Here is a 24,847-nt window from a genome sequence, read left to right as displayed (position 1 = left end):
ATGAAAAATGTAGTAATTTTTTTTAAGGATAAACTGGATTCTCTATTCCACGCTTAAGTTTCAGTATGTACATTTTGCACATAAGTGAGACTTATATATAACCCCTCCAGGGTTGTATAGTCTTAATATGATTATGAATGCTAATTATTTAAGAAATCTGTTTGGCATATGTTGTTTCATTGACACGATATCGACATTATAAAATAGAGATTGATAATGTAAAAAAGTGAAGTGTAATTTTTGCTGTGGTTAACATGAGCAGCATTTTCTGTCTAGCTAGACTGCCTTAGGTACCATTCAGTCTCCTGCAGCTTTTATTTAGGAAGAGAGAAAAGGGAGGTGTGCCTGAGATGAATTCAGGCACACCTGAATTCAGGTACACCTGAAGACATCTAATTTAGATGTCTTAAGTCAGAATTTGTAAATAACCTTCCCCATCCTCTTTTTCCTGTAATTGCTCCAAAATCTTGCATCTTCATCAGTCTGCCCTGAACCATTGCTTTTCTCCCTGGAGTACTACATTGATTAGTGGTCTGGATTTAACATCACTTGTGCTTCCCCAGCACATCGTCATCTGTACAAGGACTGAATGAAAATGAATGAACGTTCCCTTGACAAAGTCTAACACTCCAGAACAGTAACTGTGGACAAGCAAAAAGAAGTTGGTTGTTTTTGCTGTTCCAGTGACACTGAGGGAAGGAATAAGATAAAAGAGAAGGTGAAATCTCATTCTTGCTTGGCATTTTCCTTTTGAGAGCAGCTCAGAGACTACATCTGTAGTCTGAATCAGAAACATAGAATCACATTGTCTGTGTGGAGAGAAATGTGTGGGGAGATATTTTTGCATTGTCACTATTTTTAATGGTTTTGATTTCTAAAACTCATGTACTGCAGAGGCAGAAGACCTCATATCATTATCGCTGCCTAGAAAAAGTACACTGGTATATGCCTGCACCATGTCAGAGTTGAATTAAGGGTCTCCCAAAGCTTAGTTAAACCACTGGGAAATGTTTAGGCAAATCATGGCTTGACTGTACGTTACGTGGAATAGTACTATTTCCTTTCCCTGTGATAGGGAAGCTGCACCACTCGACAGCCTCCAGCTCATGGAGAGCCTGTGTTGCAGTATGTGGTGCTCCAGGAAGAGTAATTTAGCTCACCTGGAAGTCTGTGCCTGGCCAAGAACAAATAATTACAGAATTTCCAGATTTGAGCCTAGTATCTTCAATGGTCACTCTCATTTGATGCCTAGCGACTGGTAAACTTGTTTTATTCTATGATGTTTTATATACACTGTAGGTCTGCATAATTATGCCCAGTGATTTTCATTTAACAAATTTGTTTTTTCCAGCAGCCATTTTTCCTGATAAAAAATCAGTACCAGCGGTTCTCCATGCATGAATAACTTGACAACAACAAACCAGGAAAGGATTACTAAAGAGATTATATATAGGTTTCAAAGAATTGATAAGTAGCAAGCAAAATTGGTCTAAAATTGATGGAAACAGTTCCAAAGCAGTATTTGTTACACAACAAGCAGCATTTTACTCAAGTTTTATGTAACACCTGCTTCTAAACTGTGATTAAGCAACTGTGAAGTAAAAGGCTTAAGTTGTTAATTTCCTTTTTGGGGGAAATGGGGAGGGAGGTGAAGAGTTCTGTAAGGATTATATTCAGAAAGGTATGTGCATAGTTTTGAGTGATCAGGAAAGATTGGATGTTTTTAGTGGGGACTGTTAGCGTTAGGTCAGAGGTTGGACTCGATGATCTTGAGGTCTCTTCCAACCTAGAAAATTCTGTGATTCTGTGATTCTGTGATTTTCTAAGAAATGTTTTGATCTTTTACTGGTAGTCTGGCTAAGAGGGTCTCTGAGTATCATTCTTCCAAGATGTCCTTGGTTTACGTGTTCTACGTAATGTGTTGTTATTTCAATCCTTGTTTCTTGTGAAGTGCTTTAAGTAAAAACACTTCAAATGTCCAAAATACGTTTTTATTCTTTTCTTCTAGGTTGACTGGGGTCAGCTGGACTATTTAGTAATAGATATGCCACCTGGGACTGGAGATGTACAGCTGTCAGTCTCACAAAATATTCCAGTTGCAGGTATGTGTATTCTTTGAGTGTTTATGAGATTTGAAGTTAGTTTGGTGGCATTAGATAAGTCTTTTTTTTTAAGAATACCAATCAAAAATTCTTTTAATTGCCTTTCAAGACAATTCTTTTGTCTACACACTGATTAGCAACTCTGTCAGTAGTGTAGTGGTGAGAAATGCTATCAGCGATTTTTCTACTTGTCTGCATTAAGATTGTGTTGCTTTCTTTTAAGGGAAGTTTCAAAAATACCCAGAAGTCAAGTATATCAGTATGCTGGAAAGAAAGGCAGCTATGCCAAAAATTGTTAAGGCTAATAGTAGAAAGTATTTTCTTTGTCTCTACCTACTACATACTAATGCTCATACAATAAAATAGTTGGTCTTCATGGTTGCTTTCTAATTAGAAGCTGACAATGCTGTTAATGCACAGCATTTATTCGGTTAAACCATGCAGCGCTGTACTGCACTAATGCATTCTTTTTTTCTCATGTTGTGAATTTGACTTTTTTATAGGGGATTTAAACATTGACAAATCAGTCTTGAGGTATGTAGGTTGCCCTCTAATCCCATTGGCTTAAGCAGGAGTTAGAAATACTGCTTCTGAAAGGATACTTAGGATCTCGTGAGATCTAATAGATTGTAATGGTTTGACCTGTCTGACATACTTCCAACAGAAGCAATTGTCAACAGGCAGTGTAATGAATATTAGGAACTGAGTGATAAAGAGACAAAGCAATCCTTACGGTTCCAGGACTAATTCAAGAGTTGCTGCAGATCTTTACCAGGAGGGTAGTGCAGCGCTGGAACTTCTTATCCAAAGAGTTTGTGGGATCTCCATCCTTGGAAAGTCCCCAGATTCCACTAGAGGAAGCCATGTCTAGCCCTCTCTAGTGCTGCCAGTAGATGACCTCCAGAGACCTTTTCCAAACAGATTTATTAAATAATCAGTGGAACTGTTTGCTCCACTGCTTTGTGATAATAGATAAATGTGTTGATACAAAAAGAACACCTTTTGAGCAACGTTCACTGCTCTCATTTTTTTTCCGGAGTGCAGACTGGCTCACATGTGCAGGCAGCTGCTGGCTCTCTCTGGTACTCTGTTGTCTGTGCTTTGGTGATTGTAATGCACTGAAGTTGAGGCACCAAACCTTAAATTTGTAGAACTATTTCACTTGAATGTAAAGCTTTTAACAGGCTGCCAAGTAACAAATAAAAGATTGTGTATCTCTACAAGTTCACTGAGTATGATAAAAAAAGGGTTAATTACACACATAGGTAAAAAGATTGGTGGGAGTTGCAGGTGTGCCCGTGAGTAAATGCACTAGAGCTAACAGATTTTGAGACACAGACCCTGGTTTCGCAGCAAATCATCACTGCTGTTATGGCATAGTGAACACTACAGGAGTGAAGTGAGTCATTTTAAAATCAGGCGGCACCTAGTATCTTTACTGTGTAAGGGGCTGTCTTACATGATAAAGACAGTTATCCATGTATCTACAAGACAAAATGTCTGAAAAAGTTAAATTTAGGGTTAAATCTGTGCAGTGGCATCTCATAAACTTCCATGATGTCAAGTTTAGAAAAACATAAATCTTCTGACATTTATATGAAGCCCAAATATTAGGGTACATGCTAATTCATTGGCAATGCTTTTGACTCAGAATTGTTAATAATCACAGAGGGTTCATTCCGCTGTCTGTAATTGTGGTGAGTGGTGGAAGGTTTAAAAAAAAAAGTCAGGTTTAATGATTTTTTTCCTGTAAGAAGTACGAGTCTTTTACTGCCTTTGCTTATCTGTGACCTCAAACATACAGTAAAAAGAAAACCATGATTCATACCCATTTTCTTAAATAATCATAGAATATCCCAAATTGTAAGGGACCCACAAGGATCATCGAGTCCTACTCCTGGCACTGGTATTAAGTGTTGATAGCATATGTGAGTAGCAGAGCAGGATGGTCTTTTGTTACCAGGTTTTGAAGCAATGAGGTATAGCGTGACAGTGGTGTGGAAGTTTTTGGTATGGTAGAATTTCACGTTAAATCTTAGACATAAAGGTAGAAAAAATATGAAATTCAAGAGGTACGTATTATGGGTTCCTTTAAAGTATGATGGGTGTTGATAATTGCTGTTCACTACAGTACACCTAAATTTCTGTTATATATGATTGTCAGAAGCATGTGGCTTTCACACTTGCTGAATCGTATTTTGAGGCAAGTCAAGATAGACAAGACATTGATTTAAAGGAAAGAAAACCACCAACAATACAGATACAGATTCTCTTCATATGCCCTAATGGAATAAATTCCTTTCCTATGTCTCTTTATAGACTTGACTATGGCATTTTTTGTATAAGCGTGGGCTTCTACAACTTCCTAGCTGAAGACTGCGTTTTGAATTGAATTCTGAAATCACTTCATCAGTACTATAGTTGCTCAGTTCCATTTATTACTTCACCAATCCTAACTTCATAAAATTAGAATGATACCATCACTTTACATTTGCCTTCCACATGAGTTGGTGTAGTAGAGCATGTTAGCTAAGGTCAAAACTCATTGTAAAAACAAATGTTTTGTGCTTTTGAAGAAGACGAATGTAACAGACAAGGAGTGATTAAGATTTATAATTCCCTGTGTTATTTCTGACTCAACGAATTTCAGCAATTTATAGAGTTTCCTCTGCTGTCTGTTTTATTTTTGGTTCTCATTGGAAGAGCTTGTTTTTGTGTATTACAACTTTAACTGTGCTTTATTCTTTCACTCTTGTTAATTGGTTGCCGTCTATTCAACCGTCCTTAGCCTTGTTTAGCATACCTTTATTTTCTTCAGCCTTGTTGCTTTCAAGGATACAGAAAACGATGTCACAAATATCAATGATGGTGTCCTTGGAACAGCCTATAGAATTCTGCTGTGTTTTTTTTTTTTTTTTTTTCAATGGGCTCCACTGTTGTTTGCAATTCACGTTTCTAAGCTGTGTGGTGTCTTTATTTATTTATTTATTACAGAATGTATTTGGTGTTCTGCCATTCTGCTGCTTCTCCGTTTTTCTTGTTCTTTAGTTTTTCCTTTGAGGATGCCTTGGACGGTCATGGTATTAGTAGCATAATTTCTTTCCTCAGAAACAGCATGTATATATCCCAGTTAAGTACATTTGGAAGTGCATTATCTAGTTTGCATGAAGTTGTCCTTTGATTTGCATGCATGTGTATGTGAGATATAGTATTTACATTACATTTTCATTATTTATCTGTGGCTTCCTAGGGATAGACAGTGTAGAAAAGTTTTATTTTGTCTCTAAATAAATGTACAGAACCTGCATTAATATTTTTGCCAATTGCCCTACAAATTTTTCTGTGAGTCTGAGAAAGAGCACTGGCAAATGTGTTTTGTTTGGGGAGGGTTGCTCAAATGTGACATGAAAAACTGTAGCATTGCAACATTTGACAATGAGAGGGACTGTTAGGATGTGTGAAAGGGTATTGGTTTTTAGAGTAATTTTTTCACCTGCATCACAGCTACCATAATTTCCTAGAGTCATGAAAAGATTAGAGCAATATGCAATGGATAAAAGCAACACAACAAAATCTGTCACTTAATTCTGATCAGAACATCAGCCTCACACAACTTGATTTGAAGTGGCAGTTTTGTGTATGTATTTTCATTCTGTAAAAGATGATGACCAAGGTTACTACAGTGACTGTTATTTTTATTATTCATAGCTACCCTTCCTAGGAGAAGTCTTATTTAACATATTATTCATTAATCACCTGTAACTTTTACATGTTTGCAGTCATTCTTCAACTAACTAGCAGATGAGAAATTATATGACAGCTTGAAAATGGGATATATATTTTTCTTCCACCACTACTCCTTTCTTTAGATACTTTCCAAATAAAAATTCTGGGTCAGTCAAGAGAAAAAGGCTTTGTTTATGGTATGTTGCTACTTACTTTTTCTTTAGTTCTACTTTTTTATTTCTATTTTTTCAATTTTTGTGTCCAAGATACCCAGAAGCAGGCTTTATCACGTCTTCAGCATGCATGGGAAAGTTTGAAACTTCCTTACACATTTTTCAGCATTTAATATGTAGGAGTGTTCAGATGACATTGTGATGTTTAGTATCAAAATGTCTTATATTTTGTGTGAACTAATGATATTATGGAGAAAAAGGTCTGTGATTCCTTTACATTACCTGTTTGCTGAATTGAGAAATCTAAGCATGTACATTCTTTCGTTCAGATAAAGGAGCCATAAATCCAGTGAATAAATAATAAATCCAGTGAATAGAAGCTGGAGAATGAGCTTTCCTAGACATAAGGAGAGAAGCTCCTCATTCTCTCTCATTAGAAAGTTGATTCTGACCCCCAGGACCGAAGGCTGTCTTGATAGCAGAAACTGCATGGGTAGGAGAAAGTGCCTGCCTCTTGGAGAGTGTCCTGACACCCTGTTAGCACAAGCACTTCTTAGAGAAGCTAAATTGTGGAGACTGTTAACTATGTTAGGCTGCCTGTCACCCTTTCGTTATTAACATTAAAGTGAAGTTAGCATTAGTAAAATGCGACAGCTTGACAGCTGTATAGGCTGACACTCTGTCCCAGTTGACAGAACTGGCTCCAGGTTAATAATGGAATTGTCATTTCATTTTCTAAACTTTGTCATATCACTCTCTTCTCTGGACATCAAGATGCCATGATGGTGAAAACCATTGGAAGTACACACCTGTCCAGTGGGAAGTGGACTGAGACAAATAATTACACATCTTACTGAACAGTCTCTTAATAATTACAATGATGACATTTGGACTGAACTGCATAAATAGATGTAAATGTAAAAGGTTTTGTTTTATTTCAGTGCACTTAAATTTCCCATCTTTGGGAAGTAACAGTTCTGGTTTTTGCCTTTTTTTCCTCTTCTATTCCCCCTTCCCCTCCCCACAAAGCATATTATTATAATAAGCTTATAATAATAAGCTTTAAAAAGGCTGTTACTGAAAATCAGGAAAGACCATTAGTCAAGATGAGCAAAGTGAAAACAATGTATATGCTATTTATGTGTTTTGTCAAGTTCCATAAAAGCAGAAGTGTTGTCATTGCTAGCCATACAGGGAATTACTTTCATCACCTTTTAGATTTAAAGCCAACACAGTGCACAGATCCTACCTTCTTTTTGTTGCCTTATTCCACAAATTAAGTAATTTTTCCTAAGGGCCTTAACTTTCAGCAATATGTGGATCTTAATTATCTCCTGAATGTCTTTTGCAGATAACGGCTGAAATACTTACCAAAGGAGTTTCTGTTACTTCAAATACATATTTTCAAAGAATTGTAATTAATAATTCTTTTTTTGACAACACTGTTTTGATAGATAGGTTTAAATGAAAACAAAAAGCTTATTTCTGTCTGTACTGATTAAGCTTTAAAAGTCATAGCAGTATTTTCTCTATTCAGATATGTTAATTGAGGAGAAAAGAGTAGAAGAATACTACCAACTTGAAGAAAGTTGGCATTTTTAAATTCTGAAACACTTTATTGCATGCTACATACCGAACTAGTAAGCCAAACGCTATTTATTCAATTATATGTCAATGCCACACATCTCGTGTTGTAGACAACTGTAGATGATAGCAGTGTGTGTACCACTGTGGTAGCTTAACACTGATGGCCAAGTAAACTCCATCACACCACGCTCTTACTTGCCCTCCTCAAAGGAAGAGGGGGAGAAAATAGGATGAAAAGGGGCTCAAGGGTTGAGATAAGGACAAGGAGATCACTCACCAATTGTCATCATGGGCAAAACAGGCTCAGCATAGGGAGAGTAGGCTTGTAGTAGGCTAGGTCAGTGAGAAACTAAAAGGAAACAGAAAGCATCCCTACCGACCCTCTTGTATGTCTTCTTCCCGAGTGGTGCTGGGGAATGGGGGTTGCAGTCAGTCTGTGATGTTTCGTCTCCACTGCTCCTTCACGGTCACTCTCTGCCCCTGCTCCATGTGGGGTCCCTCCCATGGGATGCTGTCCTTCTCAAACTGAGCCTGCGGGGGCTGCCCACAGAAAGCAGCTCTTCAAGCACTGCTCCCACATGGCTCCATCCCACAGGGTCCATCCATCCCCCAGGAGCAAACTGCTCCAGCACGGGTCCCCCACAGGTGGGCAGCAGCTCCCCCCCAGACCCCCTTGCTCCTGCGTGGGCTCCTCTCCACGGGCTGCAGCTCCGGCCCGGGGCCTGCTCCTGCGGGGGCTCTCCATGGGCCACAGCCTCCTCCAGGCCACATCCACCTGCTCCACTGGAGGCTCCTCCATGGGCTGCAGTGTGGATATCTGCCCCATGGAGCTGCTTAGCTGAACTGGATCCTGCTTAACATCTAATAATGTACAAAACCAGCAAGATCCAGTTAAGAAGCACTGAAAACGAAGAGGAAAAAAAAGAAAGAATTCCACATAATTTTAAAAAAGAAAATGACTTTGTTTTCTTTTTTAAATTTTCCACGGTGTTGGTATGGAAAAAGACTGTGATTTCTGAGATAAAGATGTCTTCTTAAATTAACTGAAATCACAAAGTAGGTAGGTATGGCAGCATTCTTTTGTCTTTTCTGAAGAGAAATGATCAAAAAAACCCAACCCTAACCAATGCAACCATACGAGTTGCATGTAGCATATGCTTTGATTGTAGGTATATCTGTATTCTGTCAGTGCTCTTTGTATAAGTGTCTGTTTGCCCCTGGTTGAATATCTCTTACTTTGATGGAAATCACAGTTGCAAGGCATCTGATCTTTCCTTTTAGTTTAACAATGATTTACAATGTTTTTCTCTGTTTCTGAGCTAGCTTTTTTCTTTTATGGAGGTTGTGCATTGTTAGTATCTACAGTAAATTTTTGAAGATATTTTATGGAAGCTGTCTGAGTTTTTTTTTTAAGGTAAATTTTACTTGATCTATTTTTGAATTGCAAATATTTTTAACATTAGATTTTTATACTTTTTTCAGATAGCTGTGGAGATTTATTATTTCTTTCATGCTATATTCTGGTATTTTAAATAACTGCATGAAAGGAAAAGCAAATAGGTTTAGGACAGATTAACAACAACAACCAACCATTAGTCATAACATTAGGATTTTTTTAAATTGTCAGTTGCATTTGTCCAGCTATTTGTATGTTTAAATAGTGTTTTTTCCTTTGCCAGAAAAGCTGTAGTTGACAAATGAAAATCATCATCAAGGTTATCTTAGCTTTGGATGGTCTTAGCAGTTAATCATGAAGTGCCTAACCCAGTAGACTGTACATTTAATTTAGAGACCAAAATGCAGTATGAGTTACATGTTAATGGCTCAAACTGTTTTAGTATTACTTTAAACTTAACTCTTGGCTCGTGGATATTTAACGGATTTCCTGTCCAAGCTGAAGTGAGATCATGTTCAGTGCAAGTTCTTTGAATTTTATTATTCTTTAAAAAATAGTTTCTAGGTATTGAGGAAAAAAGCTGTGATGTACACAGGCTTTGAAAACTGAGGTTCTCAGAGGTCTGGCAATAGTGGCTGAGTGTATGTTAAGCAGCACATTTGCTGTAATTGCTTCTTTTTTTTCCAGACCATTCTGAATAGGAAGAATAAACAAGCATAGAGTTCAGCTGACAATTACAAAGGATAATAAAAATCCATGTGAATAATGGTACTGCATTCACCCTCACCTCTGGGGAAAAAAGTTAAAAACAAGTTTGTGGACATGATTGAAGTATTTTGTGTTGTGTAGTTTTGTTGTTGGTTTTGTTTTTTGGAATAGGAGCACTCTTTTCCCTAGCTCTCTTTTGATTGGCACCTCTCAGAAATTGTGAGAGTTTTTTTAAAAATCATATTAATTGTCAAAAGAGAATATTTGGACATTGCTCTTGCCTAGTATAATGTGCACTGTAATTTGGATGTAAGCGGCAAAAGGCCTTGAAGGCAGGAGGTGCAATGGAGTAAAGCAGAAAAATGCTAATTCAGACAGCCAAAGAAAAGTGCAATGTGGCAATGTGTCCATGAGGGAGTAACTTCTTATTTTAGGCATGTATTTTGTAACTAATGCTTGTTCACAGATGCTACTACAAATATTTTCAGTGCTCTAACAGTTTACCAAGTAAATGTTATGTATTGGATGACCCGTGTATTGTTTACCACTACCAAAATCAGCATCTTCTTTATGGCTTTCTCCATGTGATCTAGTGCAAAATGGATGTTACAATACTTACTGGCCAGTTGGTTGAGGGCAATTGAACTGCAGGATGACAGCTTTGTCCAGCTACTGATACTCCTTTGCTCAGTTTTTACAGATGAAGTTCCTGTCAATAAGAGTATAGGATTCTCCCTGAGCTTGCTGTAAAATTCATGTCCTCTTTTCATGTGGGCAGGGTGGTAGCGCCTCAGTCTCTGATTACCGGCTAGTTTGTGGGCAGAAGAGGATGTGTGGCTGTTGGGAACATACACCATCTGAGCAGCTGTTCAGACTCCTCCAGGAAGGTAAGAAGCAGGCTGGAGATGGGACACAGCCAGGATCCAGACTTTAGGACAATTCTGCGCTATGATATGAATTTTAAGGATTCCTTAAAGGAAAGTCAGACTAAGGATTCTTTCGGGTTACCAGTTGCAATGAGACGTGTCACACATAACATAAAGGAACTTCTTTATGAGGTTCATCCAAGGAGATGGCAAGTTTTTAATGTTAGTGCAACTTTAAGCATCACCAACTGAAATTCTGTAATTCTAGCAAAGATGAACAATAGCTCATTCTGCATCTTCAAGTGCAAGCTATCCTGTAATTGCAAGCATATTTTATGAAATAACAAGAAATTGCACAGAACCTGAGCAGGTCTCTGAAGATCCATAGTGGAGATGATTCTGGTTCATTAGGCTATTTATAACTTGAAAGTCTTGCCTGGAAGTTTGAAATTGATGCAATGGAAGAGGTAGCAAAAGCTACAAAAAGCATGGTAATGTGGTCAGATCAGGCCATTGGCAGCTGCGTTGAGGTCTGAATGTGGTTCCCTGCAAGTGTTCAATGCCTGCCTATCAGCAGGCGCAATTACTAGAAAAATGCAGTATGTCTTTGTGTCTTTTTCTTCCTGAACTCTATTTGTCAGTCTTTCTGGTCTGTTACTTTTCACTCCACAGTTTTCTGGGTGACATTATTTATTAAGTTAGTAAGAATCGAGGTGATATAATCCAGTCATTAATCTAATATTGGCAAGGGCAGGTTGCATTCTTAGTCATCTGTCTGGATGAGATGCACGTAGCTTAGTTATGAAGTCTGCCTTTGTAGATATCAGAGCGGGAAAAAAAAAAGGATTATGTTAAAGAGTGAATCTTTTCATCCTAAGGTCGATCTTGTAAACTGAGTTTATCAGCTGTTTTTTTAGACTTGCCTGTTTTTCTTCACTGGCTTGAAAGAGAGCCTAAGAGATTTGCTTAGGTACAAATTAACTGTATCTAAGGCTTGGGGAGATTGCACCTTGTGTCTTGTAACCCAAAATGTCTAATGCAGACCTTAGTGATACAGGTGAATGTAGGTGATGTTTTCTCTACGCAGAAATTAAAGGTTTTTGCAGTATTTCTCATTTCCTAAGCACCAGTCCACCAGTAGGGTGAGTAACAGTGCACCATGCGAGCACACCTTTCTTTTGCTGGGGATTAAGCACCTGGGGTTTTAAGAAGAAGGGCAAACATGAGGCTGCTGTTAGTTCTGTCTCTCTATTTTGCATGCTAAGTATTAAAAATATAGTTAGCATAGTTTCTATTAATGCAAAGTGCCTCAGCTCTTTGATTGAAATACAGTGAAGTTACAAGAAGAAATGAAATGCATGAATAAGATGTGCCAGTTAAACCTAAATGTGCTTGTTGGATGCGTATGTTCAAGGCATAGAAATTATTCTTCTGCACACAACTGTGAAGATAGAATTTACACTATATTTTAATGTGCGATGTGATAACATTATAGTTTCTGGAACTTCTCTGTTCAATTTGTCAGCTTTAGTTTGCATTATTTAGACAGGCTTGTGTAAACATTGCATGTATTGCTTCAAGAGTCATGCTGCGTGCATGAATTCAGTCGTATTTCATTACTTTATTGATCAAAATAACTCTACTGTTTGATATTCCTATTAACCATGTAGAGCCAAAACAGCAAAGAAGGTGTGTGCTGTGTTCTTTCTTGCCTGTCATTTGAATTGCTTTCTGAATTAAGTATGCAAACTTATTCAGCAAAGGGGAACACTGAGGCAAGTCTCATTTGCCACATTCTGTTGCTAGTTGAGGAAATAATGCTGCTAATAATTTGAATTCCTGAACTTCAGGTTGGGTTTGCTGGGCTACCAGTTGTACCAAAGAGACAGAAAATGCACTTAATTTAAAGAATGTTGTTATAAGTCAGTACAAGCTCACTGTGAATAAATTTAGTCTGGAAATCAAAAAAAGGTTTCTGACCGTAAAGGTTCTGGATCTTCTCCATAATAAACTTCGCAATCTGCAATTACTTTTAATAAGATTTGGACAGGTTTCCTATAGATACCAGCATTAGGAGTGGACTGGAGCCAATGACCTTTGAAGTCCCTTCCAGTCCTGTGGTTTTGTGCCTGAGTTTCAGTTTGTTTGCAAGGAAATAATCACTCACCAAACAGGTATTTCATAAATAGGTCAAAAGGCTCATCAGATTCTGCAAGTCAGTAAATCACTGGTAACTGTTTGTAATATATTTTTTTGAACTTATTTTCGTGTTTCTAGGTTATTTTAAGGATTTAATTTTCACTGAACTATGTATGAATAGAATTTAAGGTAGGAGCTCCTGAAGAACTGTAGTGTACTGCTTTTCTTTTCCAAATTAGCATGTTCAGAATTGAATCAGATTTACTTCTAATTAAAAAGTAAATTGAATCAATAATTGAATATGGAACTTAGCTTCATTTTGATGAAAGTTGGTGGGTAGTACTTCCTTGAGACCACCTTTAATTTACATTTTACTTCAAGAAATGTAAATGAGGAGATGTCCTGGATCTTCTATGTTGATGTGAAGTAAATCACTTAATGAAGATACTGTTAACCAGTTTGGGCCCCAGGGAAGTGCTTTAGAACCAGAAGACAAATCCTAATGAAATTACAGTAATTTTAAATAGCCTTCTTTACACTGCTTATGAAAGTGTCAGATGCTTAACTAACATGACTAGTCTGATTAGTGCATACTGTGCTCTGCTTTCTTAAGCCATTGTGCATACAGTCTAAGTGAAGTTTTTTTTTATTGCTGCTGTTACAGTTACCTCTGTGGTTATCAGAGGCAGCACCTGTGGTCTCGCTTCTTTTTCTAAGAAGCACTGTCCTCAGTGTCAGTAGAAGGATGTGATACCAAATTTCAGTATTCTCACAAACAGGAGCAACAAAAGTAACTTTAAAAAAATTTACTAGAGGGAAATAATGTAGTGGTTTTGTTCCGTAATCCAGTTCAGAACAAAAATTAAAATAGTAGAGAGAGACCTATTACACCCTCAGCACTGGCTTCTTGGTTATGTTGCCTTTCATTCTGTGGAAAAAGCCATCCAAGTTATCCACAAGCTTAGTTTTAACTCACATGTGACAGAAGTTGAAATTTTTGTACAGGGAGTTTGTGTTCAAGGCAGCCTAAACTCTGCAAAATACCATTGAATCTTTTCATCTCTTGAGATTTTCCCTTTGGGTAAGGTTCTCTAGCAACAGGTTATTAGCGTAAAACAAAACAAAACAAAACCTTTCCCAAATAAGCTGTTTATGGTTATATTGGATGTTTGCATTGTGCCTAGTTTGATTTGTTTAAAAAAAATTGTTGGACCAGAAAATGGTCAGTTAAGTTCTGCTGACTGAATGTTAACTTCTCCATGAAGATATACAGAATGCTAACTGAGCCAATATCTTTTTTTAAAAAAAAGCAGAAACAAAACCTGCCATGTGAAACAACTACTGTGTATGTGTGAACACATAAGACACAAATTCTAGTTTTCTAGTTTTGTTTGAAGAGACAGCTATGATAAGCACTTTGTCTAAGTATTGGAAGATCTTTATTGAGCCTAAATATGTAGGGTGCACGCATTTTGTGGAATTAACCCTGTATTTCAGCATTGTCTGTGAAGTGTAACCCCACACTTCATTGGAATGACTGGCTAAGGTGTTGTAGATGTAACTGGAAGCGTTCTATGTTATTCTTTGCTGTGTCATTGAAAGCAGGTCAACTTGGGAAAACCAGCAAATTATTTGGATGCCAGAGTTTTAGAGAACAATAGGGAAATTGCATTTGCTTAGTACATTACATATGCTGTTCAGTTTTTGGACTTGTGTCTAATATTATGTAAGGCAGAGATTGGCAGCTTTTCAGGAGCGAGGTGCCAGATTGTATTTTTCTTTTGCAAATTAGAGGTTAAGCACACTGGTGGAAAACATTCACATGTGCTGTCAGGCAATGTTTGGAAACGGCTGACTGTCACGCAGATGAGATGCCACCATGCAGCACATGGCTTGCACAGGGCTGTGGTGAGGGGCAAGGCTGCCTGTCCCACTGCTCCAAACTGGGAGGCCTCTTAGGGACATCAAAGCTCCCAGTATGCAGTCCCAGGTGATGACTAGGGAAATCTATACGTGTCTTCCTTTGACAGGTACACCAAAGGGTGGCAACTGCAGGCCCATGTGTCTGAAATTATATATCGTAATTGCTTTCAGCGTGAAGGTGGGCACAAATTTCTTCTGTGAGGTTAGTGTGATACAACTTAGCAGAGATATTTTTATAACATACTTAGGAGACTGGCTGATCACTGTAAAACCAGAACTAATCAATTGCTCACTAATGTGATGCTTTATAACCCATTTTTTAAAAATAGGGATGGATATGAGCATATTATTGATGCAAGTGTTAAGAAAACAATATTTGAAGCCCCTGAGCATATGCAAAAAGATGCAGACACAGCTCTTTGTGAAGTGATAAGGAATATTTTAACGGCAATATTGGTTTTGCAGGCTGTGTTAGTCATGAAATGATGTAACATAGTAATGTGTAGACTTCCTATGTTCTTACCTCTAACAAAGAGCTCTATCTGTTCTGAGTAGTTAATAATTCTTAGGAGCCCTAATTATCAGGGAACTTGGGGTCATGCCTGACTGGTGAGCAATAGGGCGCTATTTTTCCCCAAACATTATGCAAGTGTGTATGCATCGGTCTATTTTAGAATCATTCATACAGCCACGATCATGTTAGACTTCCTTGGTGCTGTGCCTGGAATAACTGGTTTCAAGTTTGTGCCTGCCAGTTGTGGTATCCGAAAGCCCAGCAGGTTCAGAAAGAAAGAAGCTAATGGCAGATAGCTGCCTCTTGCTTTTAGTGCAAGGCTTAAGGTTAAATCAAAAGCTTTCAGATGGCATGGAACAGTTACTGTGTACATATTTCCAGAATATCACCATTGCAAATTGTGAGCGTGTGGACCATGTTATCGTCTGTTTGTGGTCATATAGCAACTAGAGCCATTTTCTCATTTAGAAAATATAAATGTGTTCTAAGTAGATATTTTCATCTTATATTTTTCTAAGTTATTTTTATCACTCTGCATTATATTTCAGTTGTTTTTATCACTGCATAATAAAGAAACTGTAATTTTATTTCTTAAAAAGTATTGAACAGCCAAAATATTTAGTGGTTATGAAGCATAATATAAACTTCAATGATGTTTCATGTTTTCTTTTCCCAGGAGCTGTGATCATCTCCACTCCACAAGATGTGGCTTTACTGGATGCACGCAAGGGAGCTGAAATGTTTAGAAAAGTCCATGTACCTGTAAGCATCTATATTAAAAATACCTATAGATTTTTTTAAAAACGTGGAAAATTTCCATATGCTGTAATAGGTGAACAATCTATTCACGAATCATTTTAATCTCATAAATTCTTGTTTGGGGGAAAAAATAAATTAGAATCTGCCTTATATCTGAATCAGAAGTTTACTTTAACAGAAGGGAAAGAAGAATTTTGTCAGAATTAGGTGGTAATAGTATTTAATTTCTTTTACAACAGTTTTTTAATCACCTGGAATATGTCAGACAGCTAACCAGACAGAGATGATTTATAAAGCCATCTGTGTTTTCCAAATACATTGTCTTACTATATCCTCAATATATGTTCTCTTCATCTCTGTGTTAGAGCTCAAATTTGAAATTTCTTGAGATGTGGAAAAAAACACCTTCATTTTAAGAAGGAAATTTAAGATTTTGGGAAGATATGTGCATACCTAATTGTCACTTTGCCTTTTGAAAGGCTTTGTGACTGTTACACCAGCAAGTCCATCTTTGTTGCTTTGTTTCTCATTAGGCTTAGAGTTAATGTGGTAGCTTGCTTGTTTGGGAAATGAAATGTTTAAAACTATCCCCAATATTCATGTGGATTGAAATGGAGGGAAAATGAGGAAATATTAGAAAGGTAACAAATTTGACTTGATTTCTTGTTTTTTTAATATTCTGGAAGTTTTCACTGATAATTGTGTTTTTTCACTGAACTGGTTTGAATTAATATTTTAGATCTAAATTGAAGAACTACAAAAAATGATTTGAAAGAATGTAAGAAGCATATATTTTTGTTTATTATTCTTATATTAATTTTTAAAAATAAGCTACTAATTAAACGGATTTTCTAGGTAAAAATTTGATTAAATTGCTGTAAGGTCTTGACAGTGTTACAAGTTGCTAAGTAACTGAATGTTATACTCTGGAGTATGTTCACGAAGAGACTCATTTTTCATTTGAAATGTGCATTTGATGAGAAAATACAAACTGAAATGCTTCCCTATTTTAAATAGCAAAGAAAAAAAAGCCATTTACTGTACTTAATTTAAAAAAAAATGTATATTTTATGGCTTATCTGTGTGAAGGTCACTTCTACTGTCTATTAAGAAAGGGAAATTTCTTGAGTGGCTAGTGCATTCTTTAAGTTTTTAAAAAAGCAACAGAAATCGTGAGGAGACTGCTTTGCCTTTTTTGTTTTAATTTACAGGATAGATTATCAAAAGAAATAAATAGATAAATTCCTTATAATTAACTATTCATGAAGTATCTTTGCACCAAAATGAAAGCAGCATTTATTGTTTGCTATTAAAAAAAAATACATGCATACATATATATAGATACAGATATACATGTAGATATGACAGAAGAAAAGCATATGAAATGCTTTGTTTTGATTTTGTTCGGATTTGCTAAAATCATGCAAGATGATCTTCCTCATATAAAATCGTATTCAATTTAGTACTTCACTGAATTTTCCTTCCTGTAAGAAATTATCCAGATTTCTTTCTAAGTCAGTTTTCTTCAGTGCTCCTTGAAGAGAATGGCTTCCACAAAATCATGTGTTCTATGACCAACTTGGCTGCTGTTTATTTGACTGCTGGTAGATAGGATTTTAAGTATCTGTTTAGATTTGATGGAGTCCTCAGATCTGTCTTACTCGAATGATAAGCCACAGCAAAGCAGTTGTGCCAGATGCTGAGTTTGAATGCTCTCAAGCCAGTCATCTGTTGTTATTTGGTGCTTTACTTTTTTTCTCACCTTGTATGTGCATCAGTGTAGATGTCTCATTTACCTCAGTGTTAAAGCAGATCCTGCTTATGTATTACATTTAGTTTTAAGTCTAAAATAATAATTTCAAACCTGGGGTTTTCATCAAAGAGGTGAAATATGTGGGTCCATATTAAAATTGTGTGTCCTAATCATGCAGTTGACTCAGTAAAAAAATCTGATCTTTAAAATCTTTTTTTTTTTTTTAAAAAAAAAAAAAAGCAATTGCAGAGAGTCTACTTTCCAAAGAAGTTGAGAGTCTGCTAAGCTGTGAGTCATTGAGTGTGCTTGCTTCTATTCCATAAACCGGAGTCTCCCTTGTGCACATAGGCATCTATACACCACCTTCCCATCACTGCTTCAGTCATTAGTTACCAGAGCCTCACATTACATCCATACAGTATTACCAAAGTAAAGTCACAGTTGTTAGCGTTGTTTGTCCCGTACTGAATTAAAATTAAATGACAGAAGGATTTAATTGAAATCTGTCATTGAGAGTCAGCATGGGAGCCAGGATTACAGTGCAGGTCTTACTTTAAGTCTTAGGATGTAGTCATTAGAGGAAGAGTCCCATCTCTTTCAAAGTGCAGTGTACCAGGCAAGGCAGGACGTGGCGAAGTGATACTGGCTACTGTCACCACGAACTCTCAAGACTTTGTCCCATTATGTGAGTTTAGCTGTCATTTTAATAGATCCTAGAGGCTTTCTCTGGGCTGTTGACAGAGAAAATGAAAAAACCCACATTAGTAACTTGGAGTATTTAGGAAAAAATTGCCTGTTTTCACATTCTGAAATTGAGTTCAGTTGGGTAGGGTTTATGATAAAAGCATATCCCTGAAAGCAAATGAGAAGGCTTTAATTAAATCTGCAACTTTCCTCGTAGCTTCCTTGAGTTGGAAGGATTCATTGTGGATTTCCCAGGTTTCAAAGAAACTGTGTAAATACAGCTATGTATTTCCTTCTAAGATGTATAAAAAGTTGTTTAATTAGATACGTACTTGTTGGTATTTTTGTAGCTTACAGTACCTAGCCAAGATTATGGCTTCATATAGGGAGCTGCAGTTAGAACTAAAAATTTCTTGTCAGAAGAAAAAAACTAGGAAGACAGAAATATGAATGTGCATGTTCACTTGAAGCACTAAAACATCAAGTGACGTACTTCCATAGGAAGTCTATGGCAAACTGGAATTGTAACCCTCACCACTTCAGTTCAAGTCAGACTGGAGTCAGACCTCACCGCCAGCTGTTCTTAAAGTACAGGGAATGACTTAGGTGGGTTTCTCAGGCATTCTTTCTTTGTATAGAGAGAGCAGTTATATGTGGATTTGGGCACGATTTGTAGTTTAACCAAAAGGTTAGTTGAACGTAAGGAATAAGTAAGCATTCAGAAACAGCGCGTATGCAGGTCATTGATAATGAAAAGTAAGTTGCCTCTTACTTCTTGATGGATGTCTTTTCACAATTCAGAAAAATAATTTGACCAAATGAAGTTCAGTATTGTGACTGTCTTGTATTCTGGCACCATAGGCTAGCTCCTGTACTGTGGAGCATCTAGTCATAGTTTTCATGTCGTTACTGAGCCAAGTTTGCAGGGAAATGCTCAGGAAGAGGAACTCTCTATGGATAAGAATCAGACTCGTAGGTACCTATGGGATAGTCTGTGCAAACAGTCAGAGCTGCTTTGAAGCTTTTCCAGATGTATTATTTGAGCAGGGAAATTAGTTATTACTCACTTTATTAGCAAGACCAATTACTTTGTCTGTAGATTTAAAAGCTCTGAAAACAATAGTGATATCTCTTCTTTCTCTAAATGTCTGCAGAAATATGCTTGTTAAAAATAGACTTCAGCACTAAAGGTGTGTGTGTTTGGACAGATTGTGTATCAAATTGGGTATTTATAATTGGCAACTAATATTCCAAAAATCTATTCCTATGCCAGAAGAACAATTTATACATCAGTAATCACTGTACATGCACTGCTCACTGGTTGGATGACAGATAGGAATAAAGCTGAGAAAGTAAAAGTGACTGTGTAATGCTGAAATGTCATTTGCTTTTAGAGAGATTTGTTGGAATGGAAACAAAAAAGGACATTGAATAAGACCTCTAAAACTGATTTAGCATTGGGGATACAGTTGTATCTCCGTATTTGTGGTAACTGTGGCAGAAAGACTTCTTCAGTTATTAGGTTATCTCAACTAACAAAAGAGCTGAAATATTTCTAAGCTATTTGCAAAACAATAGTAGACTACATGACTTTGATTATGAATTCACTGTATCATACGTGTTGTACAACTACATTGAGGAGAACAAAATGTTCAAAACCCAAGACATCTGGATGTGGATGAATTCATTTAGAGCATAAATATTAAGATCTTTTTTTCCTTTGTTCTGCAGATAATGGCTTCCCTGTATCATAGTTAAAACGCTGTTTTTCTTTCATCAAATAATGTTCCCTCCAGTGTTCTCCAGTTTGTCAACACAGTGAAAATTCCATGACCTTAATTTAAGGAGAGCAGGATGAATGCCTCCTCAGAGGTCAACAGGAAGAAGACTGTGGCTGTACACCCTTGTTACACCTTTGTGCCATGTACTCACACTTAGTATGCCATAAGTCATATTAGTTTAAGAACTGGATGAAAAAAAATATCTGTGGTGATGTACCAGCAAGTAGAAATTTGTTCCTCTTGCTTCTCTAGCAGTCCCTGGGAGACAGTGGGAAATGAGGAAACTGTATTGTTAAATTCAAAGTAGGTAATCTCTCTTTTTTTAAGTGTATATATATATATATATATATAATTTTTTTTTTTACTGTTCCTTAAAATGTTCCTTGCTGTAAACCCTTTGAGAGCTTTACATAAATAAAGGAAAACATAGAAGTTGGTATGAAACACGTAACAGTGGTACGTGTAGCTTAAAAAAAAAAAAAAAGGTATTGCCTTTTGATCAGTTTTAACTTTGATATATGGAAATTTTTAAGATATTGTAAATAACATGCCTTTACTTGCAGTGCTACCTCCATATTCTTTTAGTTAAGTCTTTATTTTCACTTCTGGTGCCAAAAGTTGTACGGCCACTGTTAATTGATTAACTTAAGACTTGTTGCTTACATTGAACCAACATCCTTTTAGATATGTTTCATTGCCACAGAGGATACATTACTATCCTAATAACTTTGCCAAAGTACAGAACTAGAATGTTCTGGGAAATTTTAGAAAGCACAGAATACCACAAGGTATATAGCAGCTTTTCTGTACTTTAAAATATAATCATATTTTTACAACTCAGCTATAATGTATGTGACATACTTAAGTAGCATAAAGATTGTGAGATGAAATTGAGTAGCATGGAACCTCTTAAAGCAAATCTTTTGTTGATTAGCAAAGAGGTAGAAATTTTCAAGTGTTTTTGTGCTCTTGTCATCACTTTTGAGAAATTCTGCTCTACTTCAGTGAACAGTCTTGTTTACTAGGTGAATAAACTACGATCAATTTTATCATTAGCATTATTGTACATTGTGAAAGAAGATACTTTTGTGCCTGATCTGGCCAATTTTCAGGACATATTTTGCATGTATACTGTTGAACACCTGGCACCAGCAGAAAGGTACCTAATACATGTGTATTAGATTTTTATGCTGTAGTTTTGCAACTTTCTTTCACATAATTATTTCTGTTGTTTGACCTTTAAAATGTTTCCTTCTCTACAGAAGAATAGCAAATCTGGTTCTTTTTGTAAATATTTCCCTAAAGGATAATTTACGAAAAAATCTTGAAAGCATGTCTGATTGTCATTTCTTGTAATGGTATGTTTTTATTTTGCTCCTTGAAATTGCAAATTACAAAGCTATAAAACAGTACCTGAAAACTCTTCCAGTATTCAGAGTTCAGGAAATATAATATACATCTCCTCGTCTGGGAGGGGGACCTCTTAGATCTGTTCAAGAGGTACTACTCTTGACAAAGAAGCTATAATATTTGAGAGATATAATTACAGAAAATTTTAAATAATGTACAAATGATAGCAAAACTGAGACAGTAAAAGCTGATAATGATTTGTTGATTCTGTGTTGATCATCTCTTCTTTGTTGTCAGCGATGAGTAACAACTGATGCTTGAATCCCAGGTTTCAACATTACTTCTTTTTAATTCAACAGGTTTTAGGACTAGTACAAAATATGAGTGTTTTCCAGTGTCCCAAATGTAAACATGAGACACATATTTTTGGAGCTGATGGTGTAAGAGATCTAGCAAAAACCCTTGGATTGGATGTTCTAGGTAAGGATGTAGAAAAAGCTTTTTAATGGCATGAACTGAACTACAGAACTGCACAACTCTAAATTACTGTATATTCACGTTCAAATGGAATAGAATTAAAAGTCTAAGTAGATGAATGTCCCTGTTGTTTCATGCTCTGATTCTTATCAGGATCATTCTTGTTAATGGGATATGGACTGGATATGCAAATTCTTGAATTGCATCTTAAATCTCATTTGAATTACAAACAATACAGAACATGGATTATTTTGGTAATGATGTCTATATTACCTGAAATTCATTGTTATAATTATGCTATGCTATCCTGTAAAATTTAGACCTTAGAACTCTGTTTGATAATGCCAGTAGAAGTTTCCTTATTTATTTAATTTAAATGAATTGTGTGTGTGAAATAAATATGTTAATTGAAATTCAGTTCATTGGAATAGTTTCTATAGTTAATATAATAGTTTCTATAGCTGATATGAAGATACCTTTACTCTAGCATGGAAGCAAACACACTAATGATTATATTTAAGTGTTGAGATGAAAAGAATGTGCTGAATTGCAAAATGTTGTTTCAAAAGAAAATTTATGTTTAAAACAGAAATTGTCCATGATTAAATCATCTGGCGTGCATATAAGCTAAAATATACATCGATCAAAATGTATGTTGCTGCTTTAAAAAGGCATATTTCAACCTGTGCTTTCAGTATAAAAAAAAAAAAAAAACACACAGCGTAATTAAGTTGGTAAATGGGATAATTGCATGTGTTAATGATGTGTTTCCATGTATTACTATAATTATCTCAACGATTTTCCATAGCTAATTCATTAAAAGAACCAGGAAGCTCACTTAGATCAACACAAAAACATCAAGGTGTGACACAAACTTAAGATAACACAGCAACATATAATTAAAAGACATGCATTTGGGCTATCTTTTAGTCTTATGAATATATAATGAGCTGCGATCAGAGCCCAAGGGGACTTCTACAGCCTTGGGTTATGTGGATGGATGCAAATGTTCTGCAAGAAGTTGAGTCAAACATGCATTTAGATACACAGGCACAGATGATGTACTGTGTTGTTGGTCTCGTAAATGTTTTTCTTTTATTCCCTAACAAGGCAGAACCTATTGTAATAGTGATTAATAAGGAGAGGTGTGAGAGATTGCAGGTTTAGCAGGGGATGGTCAAAACATATGAAAAAAAAATAGTGAAATTTCCCTTAGTCTAGCCTTTCAATGACAGTTTGAAGATTAAGAAAAATGCCCCACGGGTTAAATTTAGAATCACAATACTTGATCTGATTAGTATGCTCATACTTCCAAGGGTGACCATTGCACAGCAATACCATATGATATTATAAAAATTTCTGTTTACAGATTATATGTTAATCCATCCCAAATGGTAATTTTATCCTACTGCTATTGAATTGCACCCAAAAGCTTTGAGAGATTTTATCCATCTATAAATTTATTTGGCTTATGTTTTGCTGTTCTCTTTGTTCAGTTCAGGACCTAGTCATCTTAGAAGATCTAAGTTCTTAGTTTCATTAGTACCCAACAAAGTCTGCAAGCTAACAGTGTGCAGGATAGAAAAGTATTTTCCTATTTGCTCACGCTCTGCTGCCTTTGATTGAAAACTTCTTTTATTTTTGTTTGACAGAAGACAATTGGGAGTCACCAGTCACCTTCAGAGTGTAGTTCAATATTTCAAGTATTTTTAATTGCCTTTTCTTTTTTATTCTTCCCTATAGGAAAGAGTGAGTCTCTGAGAAAGACTTTGCATTGCTAATTTCTCTCTCTGTCTCAGAAACTCCCATTTTCTTTTTTTTTTTTTATTTGAGTTACCAGAACTATGACCAGAAAGTTAAGCAAATTTACATACTGCGAAGATACTGAGTACTATACACACCGTAGAATCACAGAATGGTTTAGGTTAGAAGGGACCTTAAAGACCATCCAGTTCGAATCCCCCTGCCATGGGCAGGACACCTCCCACCAGATCAGGTTGCCAGAAGCCCCATCCAGCCTGGCCTTGAACACCTTTGGGGATGGGGCATCCACAGCTTTTCTGGGCAGCCTGTTCCAGCGCCTCATCACTCTTTGAGTAAAGAATTTCTTTATTGCATTTGATCTAAATCTACCCACTTTTAGTTTAAAGCCAATCCCCTTTTTCCTATCCCTACACCCCCTGACAGAGTTCCTGTAGGCCCCCTGTAGCAGCCTTCTGTTGCCTGTAAGGTCTTCCCAGAGCCTTCTTTTCTCCAGGCTGAACAACCCCAGCTCCCTCAGCCTGTCTTTGTAGGAGGGGTGCCTCAGCCTTTTGATCATCTTCAACACCCTCCTCTGGATTCATTCTAATACATCCATGTCCTTCTTGTGCTGCAGGTCTCAGAGCTGAATGGGGTACTCCAGGTGGGCTCTCACAAGAGCAGAGTAGAAGGGGAGGATCACCTCCTTCAACCTGCTGGCCATGCTTATTTTGATGCAGCCCAGCGTACGGTTGGCTTTCTGGGCTGCGAGTGCATGTGGCTGGCTCATGTTGAGCTCATTCAGCAACACCACAGGTCCTTCTCCTCAGGGCAGCTCTAAATCCATTCTCTGCTCAGCCTGTATTGGTGTTTAGGATTAGATTATCCTGGCCCTGATGCAGGACCCTGCACTTGGCCTTGTTGAACCTCATGAGGATCGCACAGGCCTTCCTCTCAAGCCAGTCCATGTCCCTCTGGATGGCATCCCTTCTCTTCACCGTGTCGACCGCACTACACATCTTGATGTCATTGGCAAACTTGCTGAGGCTGCACTCTTTCCCACTGTTCATATCACCAACAAAGATGTTAAACTGCACCAGTCCCAATACTGACCCCTGAGAAACACAACTCGTTTGTGTCCCACGCTTGGACATTGAGCTTTTGACTGC

At 36.9% G+C, this 24,847-nt stretch overlaps 1 protein-coding gene across 16 annotated transcripts in view; it reads left to right on the top strand.

Annotated features, from left to right (window-relative positions):
• NUBPL (NUBP iron-sulfur cluster assembly factor, mitochondrial) overlaps nucleotides 1–24,847 on the top strand; it is a 103,933-nt gene that overhangs the window by 64,924 nt on the left and 14,162 nt on the right. For all 16 annotated transcript variants that reach the window (XM_084521212.1, XM_084521220.1, XM_084521221.1 and 13 more), the window contains 3 exons: nucleotides 2,009–2,102; nucleotides 15,811–15,896; nucleotides 21,821–21,941. In XM_084521212.1, coding sequence (XP_084377338.1) covers nucleotides 2,009–2,102; nucleotides 15,811–15,896; nucleotides 21,821–21,941 — 301 coding nt within the window. The remainder of the gene's footprint in view (nucleotides 1–2,008; nucleotides 2,103–15,810; nucleotides 15,897–21,820; nucleotides 21,942–24,847) is intronic.

Source organism: Aythya ferina (genome assembly GCF_964211825.1).
Source record: "Aythya ferina genome assembly, chromosome: 5".
Lineage (NCBI taxonomy): Eukaryota > Metazoa > Chordata > Aves > Anseriformes > Anatidae > Aythya > Aythya ferina.
Note: the sequence above shows the minus strand (reverse complement) of the source record. Positions and strands in the feature narration are given on the sequence as shown.